A 19939-nucleotide genomic window follows, 5' to 3' on the forward strand; every position below is an offset into this window, starting at 1 on the left:
GTAATTTCATGATTTTGAATAAATTATTTTGTTAGTACCAAAGAAGGGATGTGAAGGAACAAAAATCTAATGAGTCGATGTGAGGCCAATACTTTTTTATTTTTATATGGAATTCGTAAGATATAATATTATGTTTAAATTCAAGATTTCCAAGAAAACCTATGCGACGTGCAGAGTGGACTGCTATTATAGCAAGAGATAGGGGTGATGCAGTTTTAAACAAGGCAAAACGGCACTTGTGTGTTCGGCGCATTTCCCTGTTTCCGACATATACACGACCAATAAGGGCTTACATCGACTAACTGTAAATGTTAAACCTGTCTGAACACAGTGACAACCACAGGATTTTTTTGATAAAGACCATAACCAATCAGTACCAGTAGCGACCTGAATGTCCCCGTGCACTATTATTGCAAAGAACGAAAGTGCGAAGAGTATTATGTAGATCTAAAATACACAGTTATTTAATAAGTTGAATTTATTTCAAGGAAAATATAATAAATTTATAAATTTATTTTATGATAACTTACACGGGTTGTTACCATGAATTAATTTTATTTGAACTCCCGATCAAATTAAATTTGTTTCATTTATTACTTCGGTTTTTCTGTACAGTAATACCTATTAAAATGTACCAAAGGGACTCCATTCGTTCATTATTCTCGTTTGACGTTGTTTGACGTAAATACAAAGGTGAAGTTACGTTTAGTGCCATCGGACTTAAAGTTTTAACAGTGTTGGTAATAATGTTTACAAATTTGACACTTAATGCTTACGACAGTAAGTTCTTTTCCGTACAAAACATTTATCTTGACTCAAAATTTACGTAAGCGTTTTTATCATCAATGCAAATTTGCAGCTAATGTCATTCTGATCCACATTTTGTTGACATTTTTGTTCCGCTCTGTGTGTCTATTTCTAATATTAAGTCAGTGCTTTGGAGCAACCTGTATGTGTTAGTAGCTCCTGAGGTAATAAATAGTATGAAACCTTCTTCGACCGTTTTGGTTATCTTTTTTATTTATGACATTACTAAGATTCTGACTTGTGACAAATGTCATCATTGCCGCACATTTTCAAACAAATTGTCAAAAGCACTGCCAGTGATTAATACAGCATGTTTCTTTTTGTTGTCGATTATTGCAAATAACTTTTGTTTGATAATTTATTTTTTTATCTTTTGTTCTAATTAAATAAATATTACCGTTAGAGCATTTCTGAGAAGTAACCCTACGTGGGATTTCGGGGTTTGTCCAATGGCTAAGGTCACGTTGTAAAACAAAACATTTTAGCACAGTTTGACAGCTGAAGAAGGTGGCGCTATATACGCTATAGTATCCAAGTATTTCGAACTTGTATTAGGGTGGCATATTCCATCTGTCCAATTTCTTGGTCCAATGTATATTTGCGTCTCACATTTTGCTTAATGAGTTAGACACAATAAACATTGGACAAAGAAATTTACAACAAGCTTCCAATAGATATTAAAAATGAAAAAGTTGATAATATATTTAACAAAAAACTTACAATATATTTACTAGACAACTGTTTTTATAATATGCAAGAGTTTTTTGAAAGTTATTTATGTTAGGTATATGATACATATAATAGAAATATAAAGATCTCATGAATGTAATATTTCCACAATTATTAATATTTCGATTAAGTTTAAATATGTTACGTAATATTATTGTTAGATTGTAAGTTACATACTTAAATTGCAGTGCCCTTTCAGGGTTCATAGTTTGTTCACCATTCTAATGTAAGACCTAATTGTTAATTGTACCTATGAAAGCAATAAATTACTGATTACTGGTTTCTCGCAGTGAGCAAAATGTGGTTTTGCTCACTGTTTTTATTTTAACCTTTTGAACGCCACAGACGGCAATTGACAACGACGCCAAAGACGGCATTTGACGTCGATCGTTTTTTGATGAAAATCTACAGAAAAACACTCCACTTTTAGGTTGGCATTATTTATTCACAAAACTAAATTTTACCCCTGTGGCGTCAGTGGCACGGCAAATTGATGCGCTGCCTGCTCCTTTGTTCGAACTGCTGATGTGGAAATGTAAGTAGGGGAAGGTCGGGCAAAGCGAATTCGGCCTCCCAATCCTAAACTATTCGTCTTTAGCGCACCACACGCCTATATGACGTTCAGAATACTTCACTCTTTGAGCGGCAACGGCAAGCGTCATAAGGAGCGGTCGCTGCGAGCGTCTGCGATGACGATGATTCAAAACGTGTTTTTAGTAGTGATGTACCGACTATTGATTTGGCCGACTAGCCGACTAATCGGCGCTCGAATGGCCGATTAGTCGGCCGACTAGTCGGCTAGTCGGCCAGATCATTAGTTTCGTATAGTTTCAGGTGAAAAACAATAGTTTTGCTCCTTTGGTTGCGCTATGACGACCGGTCTGGCCTAGTGGGTAGTGACCCTGCCTATGAAGCCGATGGTCCCGGGTTCGAATCCTGGTAAGGGCATTTATTTGTATGATGATACAGATATTTGTTCCTGAGTCATGGTTGTTTTCTATGTATTTAAGTATTTATATATTACATATATATATCGTTCTCTGAGTACCCACAATACAAGCCTTCTTGGGCTTACCGTGGGGCTTAGTCAATTACGGTAAAAAATGTCCTATAATATTTATTTATTTATTTTATTTATTTATTCATCAATTTTATCATAATACTATTAGCTTGGCTAAAAGGTGTTCTCTACAGGTTCAAAGACCTATCACAATAATCCTCGTTAAATTTTGTCTTTCTTTTATTTTGCGATCCTGAGCAGACCGTCAGGAGGTATTTCAAAGGCTCTATTTCCCGTACGTAGTCGCCAGTTAAGAACCTATCCCCTGTGGTCAGCGTCTTTACGAGCAACGTGTCCTGTTTATAAGTCTAAATTTTGCAATAACAATAACAGTTCCCCATGGCTCCACCATTAAAAAAAACTGAATAATAATAAGATCATTCAAAGAACTTGGCCATTAAATTACACGAGAATCAGTTGAGATCGACCTGTAGAGGAAAACACCAGCCCACCAACATACGATAACGATCAAACGGTCAATTATATGAACAAAAGTTTTCGTCTGCACCCTGAATATGTATTTTGGTAAAATAGACATAGAACATATGGCAAATATTGACTGTTGATTTCTTTTTTTCTGTTTTCTTTCACTAATAAAGTGCCGACTAATCGGCCATTTTTGCCGACTAGTCGCCGACTAATCGCCGACTACAAATGTGGCCGGATAGTCGGCTTTCCCGACTAGTCGGCGACTAGTCGGTACATCCCTAGTTTTTAGTGTAAAATATTCGATTTTAAAGGTAAGTACTTTGTCTGTAATCTTGTCATAGTAATGATCTCGAATTTTTATTCAAGATGCTTCTAATGCTTATTAAATTACAGTCCCATGAATTTAAAGCATATTTTAGTACAAGATTCATGTGGATATAGCGACTTCGGGTGTAGCGCCGAATTCGGGTTTAGCGACGGTTTTTAATGAACCAATTATAACAAGTTCTTAGAAATCCCATCCAGATATTGCTACCGGAGTTGGTCGTCAAAGGACAATAGAGCTTTACTTTCTTATCTTTTGTTTACATCGACAGATGGTTAGCAAATGTGGTGACCTTTTGTTTATAGGTAGATATTAACTATTTAGATCATAGATGTAAGTAAATTGAGGTAGATATGGTACCAGGTGCACGATCGTGAGCCATTAAATATAGGTTCCGGAACCTATATTTAGTTACGTCGTATGGGTGACGCCAACCTGTCAAGTTGTCAAAATCGTTGGATCAAATTTTAGTTTTGTCAACTATGAACGTCACACGTCTACATAAATAAAAGGTCATTGATTTAGATTCACTCGTTCGAAACGTACAAACAGCAACACTCCTAACTGTGCATCGGTGGACCTTATTACAAAAGGCATAAGGTCCACGGATGCACAGTTAACAGTGTGGGCGATGGTACTCACGTTTCGGATTGAAATCTATAGGTACATATATGTCTTTATATTTTTACCTTTGCCTATAACGACTTCCGGAATTAACGACGAAATTTCGGTGGTCCCTTCATCGTCGTTATATCCGAAATGCACTGTATCTTCCTTTTACAATGCATTTCTTTTAAAACAAAGCAACGGTTATTTTTTAAACATTCTTAATTTCGTAAGCTGACTGATTGGGCAAAGTGGATCGGGCAAAGCGGATAGCGTGTTCACTTTGAATTTATGAGGTCAAATTTTTTTATGATAATATTTTGTTACAGATGTTATGCTCCTCTTCACGTTGGGCCAACGCCAACGCCAACGAGGGACGCATTTATGCGTTAGAGGGAGCAAGTGATATTGCTTTCTCATTCTACCGCATGGCTGCGTCCCTCGTTGGCGTTGGCGTTGGCCCAACGTGAAGAGGAGCCATTATATAAATATCAAAAAAAGACCGATGAAGGCTCCTGGCTTACAGACGTTATATGGCTATGGCTATCAGAACGTGGATTCACTGTGAGAAATTTCCTTAGACATGCCATGAAAATTTATGCTTATGAAATCATTGAAAAATATACCAAAAGTTACTTGTGATAACTTTTTCTAATTAATATTATTGAAATGGTCTTATGTTGATTAAAATTCCCATAGTTATTGAGTTTACTAAGATTTTATAACTGATATTTGCTTTGCCCGGTGGCCTGTTTCACTTTGCCCGGCATCCTGGGCAAAGCGAATAAAATATCTTTTTATACATTTTGTTATAAAATATAGAAATTGTTAAACATTGGAGGCTAATGTTGTTTTAAATTAAAAGTTTATTAAATAAAGACACTTTTTTTATTTCTTCCATGTTAAACTTTTCTGGCATGGCATGTCAAGTCAAAGGTAAAGGAGTTCACTATACCCGGACTTCCTCTACTTGCCTAATTGGACGCTCCGCGTGAGTGTCTCAATATGAGTTGTTTTGGGTATGCATTGCTTTGCACATACGCACCAGATTCTTGCTATGTCTACATAACTAACGTAGAAGTTAACAGGTGTATTAACTAGATTACTATCAGTTAGTAAGTAGTTTAAATACCCGCCTAATGTTAACCTTTCATATGCCTTGTCCCGTATACGTACATGTAGTCTACGTCAAAAATATGTTCACACTTCTGCACCTTACTCCTTTGTAATAAGGCGAAAAATGTAAACATCTTTGACGTCGACTGTACCACATAATTTGGACCGTAATTTAGTTCCGAGGTTATTAATTCAGTAGCAAATTTCTGACAAAGGCGTACGATGCATGCACATGGGTTGCGTGAAATTATTATCTGAAGCAAACGCATTACATATGTTCTGTCGACAAATTACTGTACAGACAGAATCAAATCCTTTGTTACTATGGAAATAAGGATGTGTGCTGACATATCGCTGGCCTAATATTACAGGGTTCTATGCAATGACCTTTTATTTATGTAGACGTGTGACGTTCATAGTTGACAAAACTAAAATTTGATCCAACGATTTTGACAACTTGACAGGTTGGCGTCACCCATACGACTAACTAAATATAGGTTCCGTAATCTATATTTAATGGCTCACGATCGTGCGCCTGGTCTATTTTACTTACATCTATGGTTCTATGTTACATTTTCAAGATAGTTAAAATTCGACTTAAGATAAAAGTGTAACATAGAACCTTGTAATTTTCGTATTGGGCCAGCGATATTTGGCCACATTGGCCGTCACTATTTGATGCTGACTGTACCTGTTCTTGAAATTCAGAACAGCCGTATTATGTCATGAAAAACAGTATTTTTTTTCATAAAAAGTTTATTTACATAACATACATATTAACTGACAAGAGTAGCTATAGTAATAAAAATAAAACTCAGTAGCGGAGTCAATAGGGAAGTGAAAGACGAGGGGCATGAGGGGGCGGGGGCGGCCGGCAGCCGGCACCAGTCGCCTGATGCACGATGGATTTATCAAAACCACGGCTAACTGAGCCACTATAATATAATTATAACTAAACAATAAAATATCTAATAAAATAAAAAGTTACAATTTATAAAGGCATGTACTAATTGCAATCTTGAAGAATCGAATTTCAAGGAATAGTTGTAAATTGTTAACGAAATTCATTCATTGGGTATGAAGATATACATGAAACCAAATGAATAACGGCCAAAATAAACTTCTCAATGTTCTTTACATTTTAGAAATTACATCTTTATTAATTATGTCTATATCAATAAAAACAAAGTGATATACATATTAAATATTATAAAACCGTTCAACATGTTGACCTCATAACATAGTCCAATTACTAGGATTTGGAGACAACCATCATTTAACATAATTGTAGGTTTCTCTATCATTTTAATATTACGAATGATTATTGCTTGGATTGTAAATTAACAGCCATGTGGCCTTTATGTCGACATTTATTACAATGATTCTGTTAATTATTTGTAGCACATATTCTATTAACTATCTCCCCGTAACATATGTTCCATATAAAATATTTATTTTTGTTTTTCTATACTAAATACTAGATTTTATAGAAAAAAAATACATGTCGTATTGCTTCGTGGTTTGATTCTTACGTTTCAAGTGTATAAAAATTATATAAAACATAAATTACAAGGGAATTGGGGATACAGCCAATATAATCATCCGTTTCTGATTTCAGACTACGACAAAGTATCGGTAAGATATGTAACTGTAACTTTCGAAAGCCTGTTTCCCATTAGCATCACATTGCAACACATCATAGATCCGTAGACGTAGTTCATGATCACAACTATGAAAACAATATTTAGTCCTGCAAGTCTACCAGATAACAACGCAAGTCTGATGTCTGATAATATATATATACGTTGTTGCTAATAATTTAAAATTAATCCATCCCAAGCATAATTATTCTCAATTATAGTTTCAAAGTACGTAGTCATTATTAAACATTATAAATAACTATAGCTTTAAAAAATATCATACAACTTTTCTAGCCTTGTTAGTAAGCATTACATAATAATATAATCTATTATTCTATGAATTCAGTGTAGGTTGATTCTAGTATATAAAAATATAGAAGACATTGTAAGCGGATGTGTCGGCCGCACGGGGCGCGTAAAGCGCATACGGCGGCAGCGGCGGCGGCGCGCCGGCGGCGGCGGCGGTGGGGGGCCCACGTCAGTCCTCGCTGCACGAGTCCTCGTTGTCCGCTTCCTTGATGTTCGTGAAGAACGACGTCAGCGCCTTCATCATTACCGCTAAAAACATACCGATCCGGTTAATAAGATTTTCACAAAAACACTTAGCTGGATAAAAATTTGTAGATTATGGTCAGTCAAAAATTGCAGCCTCCATTCAGCGACAAGCCAAATCTCATACAAGGAAACTAGAAACTAATGCAAACCCCATTCCAGTTTTGTCGAGGCCCAAACTAGGCTGCCAACAAATGAATTAGTACAAAATACAAATATTTTGTTGTTATACCTTTGCCTTCGAGTTCCTTTTGTGATTCTTCCCAAGCAATAAAACTATCCACAGAAATTATGTATTGTTCATGTAAATATTGGAAAATTTCTAGTGTTATGCCTGAAACAAAAACATTTTGTTATAAGAGGATAGTAGCATATAATATTATTTATATAAACCCTCTATGATGCGTCCAAAAAACGAAAATTACGACCAGCATAAAAATAAATAATTTTGTTATATAACAAATTTCTTATCAGTGAAAATGCTTAATTTTTACAACATATTAATCGATTTCATAATTACATTCAAATTTCGAACATCTGTCGTCTCGTTCCTATATTACAGTGAAACCTGGGTCAATGGAATGTCAAGAGATTAGAAACTTTTATTTACTGTGATAATAAATTTAACAAAAATGGTGATCCTACTATGAAACTAGCTTCTCTCTTTACACAAGCCCACGCTAAGCTATATGTTGAAAGCAAAACTCAAATAAAACTCTGTTTTAAATAAATATTTGAATTGGGGCAAGCTTAGGGCAAGTTGCATCAACCACAATTAGTGGACTAATCAACGTTACTCAACAGTGAACTATGAAACTTCCCATACAATAAAATTTAGCGAACGCTTTAACACGGTCACAGACGGTTTGGGGCAACCGACCCTTAGTGACATAATTTTAAAAAATCCAAGGGATTATGAATGGGTTGTAGCTCTCGTTAAACCTGCCTGAAAAACCTACGCTGTTAATAGCGGTATGACATTGTTTCTTATTGACATTCAGATAACGTACCTTGAGGATGTTCTAGATTATGCATGAGCTGCTGAATGCCTAGTAAACAGCTGGCTTCCCTCGCGTCCCTGACCTCGCCGAACTCGTTGATGAGCCCGCAGTATTTGTTCATCCTATCTTGGTTGAAGCGGGGCGCGTTGCGGCCCTCGGCACCGAAGAGCGCGTGCTCGCAAATTGCTTGGATCAGCGAACGCATGAACCACTCCTCGTTCGCAGCTTTCCCGAGGTTATCCTGATGCATTGGATAATTTTATTAAAACGTTTAATACAGTTATGCTTATAGGTACTGATAATATCGTAGAGTATTTATTTTTTCCATATTACCTGTCACTATTTTCTATTCATGAAAGGAGCATACCTGCAACTCCAGCGCTGTGAAAGCCACGCTACTGAAGTTGGTATTTTATCTAATTAGTTCGCGTCTGTAACAATAATTTTGAAAAAAAATTAGACATACCTGAACCCATCCTCGTATACAATCACGATTTTCATCTGAGTTCATCAATTGCAGCAATTTGCTTTGTGTATCGGCGGGACTTAATATTTTTTTCGTTTCTTCACAAACCTTAGCTCCTTCTAAGAATTCTAATTTGTTGTCCTCTAACCATTTTGAAACCTGTAATCCATACAAAATATATCAGGCAAGATGGGATTTAAACATTTTATTATTTTATGATGGGATTTTTTACTTATTTGCTAGAAACCAGCGTATGGTGTGTCTATATTTTGCCAACTCTTATAATAAGTCTGTTTTATTCAAATAAAAATATTTTAAATTACCTGATCTTCACTCATCCATTCGCTGAATTTGAGCCCGGACTCTTGCCATTTGCTTTTCACAAAGGAAGGTCCCATGCTTTCTTTCATATTCTTAAATATTGATTTAAGCAGCAAATGCCCATGGTTCGACGATATTATCGTATTACAAAGGCTAAATACTTGAACGAAGTTAATATACTGAAAAGAAAGAATGAAGTGTAATAAAAATCATAACAATAAAAGGTTAAAGCTGACGTGAATTAGTCGAAGAAGTGACACTATATCTATGTGTAAATTCCAAATTGTACCTACAGGTTGATGTGATATATGGAATTAATTTTGTCCCAAGAGCCGGCGCGCTCTTATGAATCTATCAAAAACGTAGTAGGAATGAAAGATATCTCCATAAATGAAACATGTTTCGTCGACTGTAATGAATGTACTTACTTTCTTTTCAATTTGTGGAGCCATGAACCACCCTAAATATTCATACAACATAGGAATATCAATGTATAAATCAGGAGCGAATTCGCAGAATTCTTTCAACCCCGCTAACAAGTTATCACCTGAGACTACATTAGTTGATAGTAAATGTAGCACTGATTTGGTGATTATTGCAACTTCCTTAGGCGACCTGTAATGTAAAGGTAACGTTTAAAAAACCTATTCGGTAACATACCAGCCTCATGTAATTTGTCTCAAATATGTTATAATATAACTCACTTTTCTACTGCAACGGCAATAATTTCAGTGACGAGGGCGGCATGGTACTGGGGCTCGATAAGGTTTTTGACATCGGCAGCCAGTTCTACATTATCGGAGTTGATGAGACATTGGTCTATCATCGACTTGACAGTCTTCTTCTTGGGATCAGGGAGAGGCTCCTGCGGCACGGCGGCGGGCGGCGCGGGTGCGGCGTCCACCGGCGCGGCCGCGGCGGCGGTCTTGGCGGGCGTCGCCGGCGCCGCGCCGGTGCCGCGTGTGCCCGAGTTGGAGCGAGCCACGCCCATCGAGCCCGACTTACTACCGCTGCCGGGACCACCTGTTACATAATACTGCTTAAACATCTATTCAATTTAAGCGACCTTATCTATCTGCATACAAACTTATGTAAAGTTCCAGGGCATAAAAACAATGTCAAAAAACCGGCCAAGTGCGAGTCGGACTAGCGTTCCAAGGGTTCTGTACATTACCCAACTTTTAACAATGTATTTTTTATATGTGAAACGCGAGTGAATTGCCTTTAAAAACCCGTAGGGGTCAGATCAAATACTATGTAATTAGTCCGACTCACGCTTGACTGCATATTTCTAATAGGTTTTCCTGTCATCTATAGGTAAAGAACTATTTTGTATATTTTTTTCAAAATTTTAGATCCAGTAGTTTCGGAGATAAAGGGGGGGGGGGGGGGGGGGGATGATCATTATTTGGATATTTTCTTAAATAACTTCTGAACTATTTATATTAAAATTACAAAAAAATATATATTTGAGATTCTCAAAATGAGCTCTTTCATTTGATATGTAACACGATATAGTTTAAAAAACATTATTTAATTTTCTCATTTACCCCCCAAAAGTGGCCTCCATGTTTAAAATTCATTTGTTTACATAAGATGTCCTTCTTTGGGTCACGAATTTACATATATGTACCAAATTTCAACTTAATTGGTCCGGTACTTTTGGAGAAAATGGGCTGTGACAGACGGACAGACAGACAGACGCACGAGTGATCTTATAAGGGTTCCATTTTTTTCCTTTTGAGGTACGGAACCCTAAAAAGTATACTTACTAAAGTCACCTCTCGAGTTAAACGTGGATCTCTCAATAGAGGCACCTTTAGAATGATAACTAGGACTCATATCTTTATTACCTGAAACATAAACAACATTTCCGATTAAAAATAATGCGACACGAATACAGTATACTCCACAAGTAAATTATATAAGCAAAATCTCCAAACTTCGACCCTCCAGTTTGATACTCGGATCCGTGGAGATACCCAACTTTCATAAAATCCAGCCCGCGAAAGTAAGTGAAGGCCTGGCCATGACACTCGGTTCAAAAAGTTTGGAGACCCTTGACAAAAACTAATTGTAATGACTTACTCCTAATTGAAGTTGGGTCAGTCTGAACATTCTCTAGGACGCTGTACATATTCTTTGAAAGGCTAATCATCGAATTGCTACCAGCACTAGCCTGTGCTGTAGTTTTTGTGCCCGAACCATGGTTCCACCCTAAACCAGTTTGTGGAGCCAATTTTATACTATTAATCTGTAAGCAAATAAATATAGTAGGGATTTGAATATTACTATGCATACACAAATAAATGAAGCCTTTATGATCGTGTTAACATTACCTTCTGATTTTGAGTGACAGCCTTAAATTTAGAAGTATCAACCATATAATTTGGCCTAGTTGTCTTCCAATTATTGCTGTTGTCCATGAAAGAATTGTTATTTTGCCGCCGACCGTCGCCGCGCTTGCCACGTCCGCCATCGTCTCGGCGGAAGCCACCGCCGCCCATGGGATTTGAATTCATTAACTAAAATATTAAATACGTAGTCATTTGTTTAACAAGGGAGCAGAATTGTTGTTTTAGGTACTCGTCGCGCCAATATTGAGACACGGGGAAGAACTCAACTAGAGGCGAAAGTAGTTAAAAAAATGTAATCTTGAGCGATCCGCGCAAAGATTTGAGGCATGAGAGAAGAACAAATTTTGCTGCCCAAAAATGTTACCACACCAACACAAGAATAATACTAGCTGTAAAACATTACTAATCTGATAGAAATCAATCCGAATGAATATTTATCATCCAAAATGATCACTTAAATGTCAATGTTGCACTATGGTACCTATTAATCGAGATCATTGTTGATACATACTTCAATATGTCGCTGCTGTTGTTCAGCCTCCTTTTGAATTTGATCCATCATTTTCGGCTGTGAGTCAACAACACTCTTTGTCACCCATCTTCGTCTTCTCAGTGCAATGACGTCTTGGATCATGAACCTAAAATAATAATCATATTATCAATAACAAATATGGCTTCTGTTATTATTGGTAGCATTCGGCAACGATGCGTGTACATAATAGAATACGTACCTAACTCGACTACTAATTTTATTAGATTTGCGGTCCACGATATCTTGCATTTTCTTGAACACACTCTCGATGTTATCCTTGACCTCGCTCTCCACCTGCTCGCCGATAGTGGTGAGCAGCTTGCACAGGCACTCCAGCTTCTCTTCCTCCAGCTTGTCGATCAGATAATTCATACAATAAACCATTATCTTTGAGGTCAGCATTTTCAACTTGTACAGTTCACCTGGAACGAATCAAAATAAGATTCATTTCATTTGTCCAATTGTATTCATGTTTGTATTCGTACAATACTTTCACAATCAAACACAAAACAAAAACTCGCGCGTGTATACTCTTATACCAGTGCTACACTGTGAAGTCATACGCTTCGGAAATTATCGTCGACATTTGGCTACAGTTCTCGATGTAGACGTCACTAGGAATATTATCGAAGCAGAGAATGATGTCCGAAGCGTACAGCTGTACATCTTTAATTGTGGTGTTACAGCTATGTTATTCGTAAAATATTATGCCATAAATGCGCTTGCAAAAGCCCCTTCGCATAGAGCAATAGATTTATGCTTAGCGAGATTAAAAGAAAATGGTGGATTAAATAAGAAAATCAAATTCGCTTCTGCAAAACAAACCCTTTCACCACAAATAACTAAAGTCAAAGATAATACATGTTTCTTCTAAAAAAAAGTGATGATATATGCATGTTTATTGTAGCTAAAGGATTTGTATTTTCATATATGCCTGCTCAGTCAGCTTTTACGGCTTAGCATAAAACTAGTATTTTTGATCCCATATTAATATTAGTCTTCCAAAGTCAACAATGATTTTTCAGATGATTCATGCGGCAATGAATTAAAATGCATTATATTATTCAAGCATAGAAGGAACTACAAAATTTGTAAGATTAAAAAACATGTTGACAAAACGCACGTTAAGGGTCACATTATTATCGAGGTTATCTATATGGAATACAAGAATAAAGTAATATAAAGAACAAGTAAACCTACCAATGAATCTGACATTTCCAACCGATCTCATTCTAACCCTACGGTTTTCTTCTTCCAGCATCAATTGAAGCTCTCTCTTCTTGGCCTAGAAAACGAACAAATTAGTCATCAAGTGAATTATATGTATTATAGACATAATCATAATCAATTATTACTATAATATTGTTTGAATGACATTTAGAAAAAAATTGATTATATGGTAACTCTAATACTCACAGGATCAGTGCTCTCGGCCAATTCAGCTTCTAATTTCATAACTTGTTCATCTACCTTGTCGGTAACAAACTGATTTTGGCATTTACTAATGATAAGCGCCCTGAAATTGACGCACTGGTCGGGCGAAGACGCATTATCAGCAGGAACCTGGAAAGAGATAACAAAACGTTTTGTAAGTGACTTACAATGTTTTCATAGTGGTTGTGCCTGTAAAACTAAGAGTTTGCTTTCAATCCTCATCCTTACATTGAATTGAACAAATTTACAAAGTATCACAGAAATAAATCGGTACTTTCTATTATTACCTGTTATACAGTGATTAAATACTGTACATAAGATAATACATACCTTGAGTGTGGAGAGCTTATTACACATCGCAGCATAGGCTTCAGAAAAATTGGGTTCATCTATCGCCTTCTCAAATACCAAGTCAATAACACCTTCAAGGCGTTTTTGATTATTGATCTCGAGGTGTTTAACTTTCTCTATTAACGTGTCGAACTTCTGCGGCGTGAGTTTGTTCAGAATGCCCCTGAACTTCTTGTACAACTCCTGAAAAAGTTACCGATAGTATTTATTCTTCCATATAATATGTATTACTCTATATATTGTAATCTATTACTACTAAATGTAGACTCCACTGTCTTACTCCTATCCACGTACAAATGCAATGAAAGACGTGGTAATTTATAATTTACTGATTATTAATAAACAATAATCATTTTACCTGAGTCTTAGCATCTTCCTCAGTAAGGCTCTCTTTCTTGAATCTAGTAGGTTTCCAGGCATTTTCGGTCTCGGAAAGTCTGACATCTTCTCGTAATGAGATGGAGATGACTTGCTTGTGGGAGCTGCTACCACTTGGAGTAAGTGGGAGCTTACCACTGCTTTTACCTAAATTTTAAATTAAATAAAATAATGCCGGCATCCATGAAAACAGGATAGAGTCAGACCAAGAATAGTCTGCAGCGGATTTGATAGCCCACGCAGTGCAAGTGTTATTTTAAACGTCAAACTTCTATGAAATTATGACGTAGAAATGACACTTGCACTGCGTGGGCTATCAAATCCGCTGCAGACTCTTTTTGGTCCGACTTTATTATAATTCTCTAATTCTCTAACCTAAACGCGAGGAGATACAACGCTCCACACTGATAAGGACATGAGACAAAGTTGGAGACTTCACATACATCTTTGAATTTCTTCGCGGATGTATGCAGGTTCTCACGATGTTTTTCTTCACCAAAAAGCTGTGGTAAATTTCAAATGATATTCCGTACATAAGTCCCAAAAAACTCATTAGTACGAGTCAGGATTTGAACCCGCGACCTCCTGATTAAAAGTCGGACGTCAGACCTACTCGGCCACACACAACCACTTAGAAAACTAAATTTAAAAACCACATTGCCTAAAATAAATACCTAATATTAAAGAAATACACTAATATAGGATATGGAATAAAAAAATTATACTGTTAAATAATACTAAAATTAAAATTTTACAAATGCGTGGATTAACTATTACTTGCGATTCTGTCCCAATCACCAGGAAAAAAAACATTACACATAAAAAATGGTGTAATACATTCTTAGAAACTAGAAATTGCTACACAAATTAATGTTTAGTGAATTATATTTATAAACCAATGGTTTCTAGGATCCGCCACTTCCGGAGCAAAATACATGTGTAAGATACATTACTGCACATACGCTACGCCAAGCTCCGATGTGGTCGTTCCTTCAAAGTGCGGCCCAAAGGCGCCATTTATTATTACGTAAGATTACGATACGTAAGAGTACGATTTGCCAGTTCTGGACCCCCACAAACCCCTATGTAAAAAAAAATAACAATAGGCCGAGCCCCTCCTGTTTAATATTTATTACGTAAGAATCTAAAAGAAAAAATTAAAACACGTTTGGTTAACAAAGAAACAATTTTTAGGAACTGTTATTTATACCTACAACAAAGGCACATAGAAATTTTTATATTTTGGTAATAGCAAACTTTTGGTTTCATTTTCAAGTTTTTCTTTGTCGTTCATTTTTACATAAGATTAAGTCAGCGATATTTCAAAGTATAATATAAACTTTGCGGTGCCCCTTGTAAGAAAAAATAAATCATGGTCGACCCTGCTCCACCCCAAAATCGTCTTAAGTAGCGATGTGCCGTTCTCGAAATTTTCCCGAGAACAGAGAAATCTATCGGAAACGTTCACGGAAATGTTCTCTGAGAGTTTTACCCTTTCGTCGCAAAAGCGATGAATTCTTTTGTTTAATCGCTTAGTGTAGGAGATAAGACAAATACCATGGAAGCTTAAAAGCAAATACTTGGCATCATCCATAGCAATATAAAAAATAATACTAATTGATAAAAAAAAACCGGACAAGTGCGAGTCGGACTCGCCCACCGAGGGTTCCATACTTTTTAGTATTTGTTGTTATAGCGGCAACAGAAATACATCATCTGTGAAAATTTCAACTGCCTAGCTATCACGGTTCATGAGATACAGCCTGGTGACAGACGGACGGACGGACGGACGGACAGCGGAGTCTTAGTAATAGGGTCCCGTTTTTACCCTTTGGGTACGGAACCCTAAAAACCAGGAGCAAAACAACACAAAATTGCCCAAACAAGTTATTTGAGGCAAAAGGTATAAACTTAAGAAAAGTAAATATGTCATTCCGTTAAAAAAAAATAAGATTGTTTACAACTTATTTATGCTAATATGAGAATGTTCTCGAGAATTCTTCAGAAATTCTCAGAAACGAGAACGTTCTCATCGGCACATCTTACGTAATAAATGAATGGCGTCAAACGAACTTACCTACCATAGTAATCAGTGATAAAAAAAAACTTAATCAACCCAAATACAAAGCAGTCAAAGCACTGTATACAAAATACATACCACTAGCAGACATGTTCCTTCCATCTTTCTTAGCATCTCTAAGAGAATTGTTCCTTGAACCCATACCAGCATTTTTCAAAAATGGTGGGAAAAGTGAGTCATTCATGGGCCTTGAAATATTAGCAAAAGGCATTGGCTCTTGCATAGGCACCGTCTGCAAATTATCAAACTTTATTAAAGCACCAATACCAAATTATCAAACTTTATTAAAGCACCAATACCATGGCAGCATTGCACAAGTAACAAATTGAATGTCATGAGTAATACATACCCTAATTACATTGCATGACTCAAGTTTAGGCGCATTTGGCTTGTCCTTTGAGAGTGGGTCATCTCTAATTTGTTTGAGCAACATTATATCATAGCACTTCTTCCCAGATGTGTTCAATGGAGACCATTGGTCTAAAATTAAAGGAAAATATATGAAACATGTAGAAAAGTTTAGTAAAACAAAAACAATTCTGCCGTTCAAGTATCATACCAACCTTCACCATATTTGTATTTAGGAACAAATACAGGAGCAGCCTCGGGCTTTTCAGCAGCACCTGTTGATTTTTCAGGGACCTCTTCATTTTTAGGCAAACCTTTGTCCTCTTCTACAATACTTACTTTATCAGTCTCATCTTTACCATTTTCATATGATTCTGTCTCTTTCTCATTACTTGCCATCTTGTTTGATGATTTCTTACTCAAATTTTTGGAATTCTTTACAAGTTTCTCATTTTTGTTAATATCTTCCTTAACAGTCTCAGTTTTACTTAGCTCAGTAGTATTACCATTGGCAGTATCTGAATCTAGAAAATAGTACATAAAGTTATTACTTCTTTAGCACACCATTGGTTAGGGCAATTGAACATATAATAGTGGAGTTTCGTGATTTTCTCTGTTATGATTAAATAAATACATAAATCAACTAATCCCAAAAGTAAGAAAAAAATAATAATCACGGGTATGACACAAAAACAATAAAAAAGATGATTTCATTTAAGAATTTGCAAAGTATGCAAGTGAGATTTTAGAGAACTACATGATTTAATATTATAAAACTTCTGTCCTAGGGAATGCAAATCGGTTATAACCGTAACCGAAATAATCGGTTATAACCGAATATTTTGACTAAATTTCATAACCGAATATTGGAAACTCGAATAACCGGTTACGGTTATTTTCGGTTATTTATTTATGATTTACATTTTATGTTTTTATCATCTAATGACTACAAAATACTGCCTTTTTTGGCTGTGACGCCTGCGACTATATTTTTTGTCATTCGTGTACTTTAATAATGAAAATATACCAAATTTACTTCCCTTATTCATGAAATATTTTTATTGAATGTATCACGTCCAAGGTCATATTTTACTTTTACTGTATTTTGTGTTTTATTAAAAAACGATGACTTATACTCACATTCCCTAATACTGCACCTTTATTTTCGTAATTTTTTAATGACTTCATTGTAAATTTATCATTTTTTGTTGAAAATAACCGTAACCGATTATAAACGATATTCGGTTATTTTTCGGGCATAACCGTAACCGAAACCGGTTATGAAGTTCGGCCGGTTATTGCATTCCCTATTCTGTCCACAACTTCATCTGCATGGAATGATGATGTTAAAACTATCCTATGTCCTTTCCTGGGCCTCAAACTATCTCCATACCCAATTTCATTCTAATCAGTTCAGCGGTTTAAGCGAGAAGAGGTAACAGACAAACCAATGAGTTATAATATTAGTAAGGATACATGATTAATGATCTAATTTCAAAACATATATACATATACGTTTTCACAATCGAAGTAGGTAAGCAAGACACTGACAACAGCTAACAGAAAACTGTCTATTTCTACATAAGGACATATTTTGTTGAAAAATAACATAAAAAACAATGTTATCAAATAAATGAAGATTTAACACCACCACCTAGAATATGCTCAGTTTGATCATTTTGAATCGGAAGTGGGGCGCTTAGCACTAAAAGTGTTAAAAATAAGTCTGAAGGTCTCTAATAAATAAAACATTCTATAATAAAGATCAGCTTGCAAATTCCATTGCCGTTTGTACTTGGACTGCCATTAACTCTGCCTGTTTACAGCAAATCTTTGCTATTCTATGCTGTTTTGCTGTTACAGGGCAACACTGTCATATCTCTATTCATCATTAAAATAAGAAAAGCAACAAACCTATGTTCTTATTGTTAAGATTGACGTCTTTCATCTTAGGGTCACCTTGAGTAGAGCGAATGCAGCTGGCTAAGCTCTGATTTAATTTAACTTGTGCTTGTATAGCACTGGAAGCTTCTTTACTTTCAATAGTTTCTGGAACTGTTGGCGATTCCTTGGCAATCTTTTCAATACTTGCTGATAATAATTGTGTGGCAGTCGGTGCCTGCTCATGTGCCGGCGGTGCCTCTTCAATCTTACTCAGTACTTCAATATTTTTCACTTGCGGTAGGGTGTCAATTTCAGCTGTAACTACAGGTTGCACACCTTGCCTCTCTGTTGAATCAGAATTTTGATTTGTTTGACTAGTTGGAAGGTTGATATTTTCTCCATCAACTGAACTACTAATCACTGCAAAAAAGACATGGTATTACAATTTGACCATGATACTATAATTATTAACAATCAACTTTACATGTAAATATTTAAAGTACAAGTTACAAAACTATTGCATGTAGACCACTCAAAAACAATTCACCTTTTTACAAACAAAGCACACAGGGTACAACATTCAGATGTCAATTTAATGTATAATTTTATGTTAGTTAATAATCCATTAGTCCCAATGTCATGGAACAACTGATCGTAAGTGAAAGTTGTATTGATACTATGAAGTATTTGAACAAATTAAATTGTTTTTCAGAAAATATTTTAATTTGTTTTTATCAAGTAGAAACACTACTATATAAATTATAAACTGAAACACCTGCCGCGATAGCAGAGGACGCTGGTTCGATTCCAGCCTGGGGCACTGGAGGCCTTGGTCACTTTTTCTTAGTATATGACATTTATTTCAGTGTATTGATACTGTAAGTGTATTTGCAAAATAACCCCCATGTTCACTTAAAAAAACGATATCAACTATTAAAACTGCAACATTCAATTGATTAGCATGTACTTTGCCGTATAAAAGTTTACTATACGAGTCGTGATAGTTGCTAGTGCATTAATATGGCCATATCGCAGTATAGATATATTCGTAGAGTTAAAATATGCTGATGAGGTAACACTGCCAACACAAAGTTCAATAAAAAGGATAATGCAGTCGTACGGCCACATAACATAATATGCGAGGAATTTAATTCAAGTAACAGTAGATATTACTATAAAAACCGATTTATACGTTTGACTTTTAGCCTATCCTATCACTTTTTTTAATGAACCAAGTTCGAATCTATAAATAGAGACGTGAGGTATTTCCACGTGGGAGTTCTTACATTCGAAGTACCTGAAGATCCGACTTAAATGTAGCACTGGTAGCTAAATTATATCACAGTTCCGAAATTCACCAAAAACCTTTAAACGGCACGGATGTCTACGTCGACGCACGTAGCAATATGGTAAAAAGAAAGTCTATCCAAAAGGTCACTCAAGGATCTAAAAAATGTCTGACTTTTAACACTTATTTCACTTCAACCACCTTACTTATGATTATAACTTAATTTAAAAGTTTA

General features: G+C 35.9%; 1 protein-coding gene across 3 annotated transcripts in view; it reads right to left on the reverse strand.

Moving 5' to 3' along the window:
• Nucleotides 1–6046: 6046 nt before the first annotated feature.
• The window catches only part of LOC134803919 (eukaryotic translation initiation factor 4 gamma 3-like), a 44396-nt gene continuing 30503 nt past the window's right edge, over nucleotides 6047–19939 (reverse strand). For all 3 annotated transcript variants that reach the window (XM_063776732.1, XM_063776731.1, XM_063776733.1), the window contains 20 exons: nucleotides 18447–18836; nucleotides 16748–17056; nucleotides 16534–16664; nucleotides 16263–16416; nucleotides 14085–14251; nucleotides 13706–13909; nucleotides 13358–13504; nucleotides 13142–13226; nucleotides 12141–12363; nucleotides 11921–12047; nucleotides 11392–11577; nucleotides 11141–11306; nucleotides 10825–10905; nucleotides 9757–10075; nucleotides 9481–9667; nucleotides 9055–9231; nucleotides 8732–8890; nucleotides 8275–8506; nucleotides 7497–7598; nucleotides 6047–7270 (listed from right to left, as the gene is read on the reverse strand). In XM_063776732.1, coding sequence (XP_063632802.1) covers nucleotides 7191–7270; nucleotides 7497–7598; nucleotides 8275–8506; nucleotides 8732–8890; nucleotides 9055–9231; nucleotides 9481–9667; nucleotides 9757–10075; nucleotides 10825–10905; nucleotides 11141–11306; nucleotides 11392–11577; nucleotides 11921–12047; nucleotides 12141–12363; nucleotides 13142–13226; nucleotides 13358–13504; nucleotides 13706–13909; nucleotides 14085–14251; nucleotides 16263–16416; nucleotides 16534–16664; nucleotides 16748–17056; nucleotides 18447–18836 — 3626 coding nt within the window. In that variant the 3' untranslated portion in view covers nucleotides 6047–7190. The remainder of the gene's footprint in view (nucleotides 7271–7496; nucleotides 7599–8274; nucleotides 8507–8731; nucleotides 8891–9054; nucleotides 9232–9480; nucleotides 9668–9756; nucleotides 10076–10824; nucleotides 10906–11140; nucleotides 11307–11391; nucleotides 11578–11920; nucleotides 12048–12140; nucleotides 12364–13141; nucleotides 13227–13357; nucleotides 13505–13705; nucleotides 13910–14084; nucleotides 14252–16262; nucleotides 16417–16533; nucleotides 16665–16747; nucleotides 17057–18446; nucleotides 18837–19939) is intronic.

The sequence above is a fragment of the Cydia splendana genome, chromosome Z (assembly GCF_910591565.1).
Source record: "Cydia splendana chromosome Z, ilCydSple1.2, whole genome shotgun sequence".
NCBI lineage: Eukaryota > Metazoa > Arthropoda > Insecta > Lepidoptera > Tortricidae > Cydia > Cydia splendana.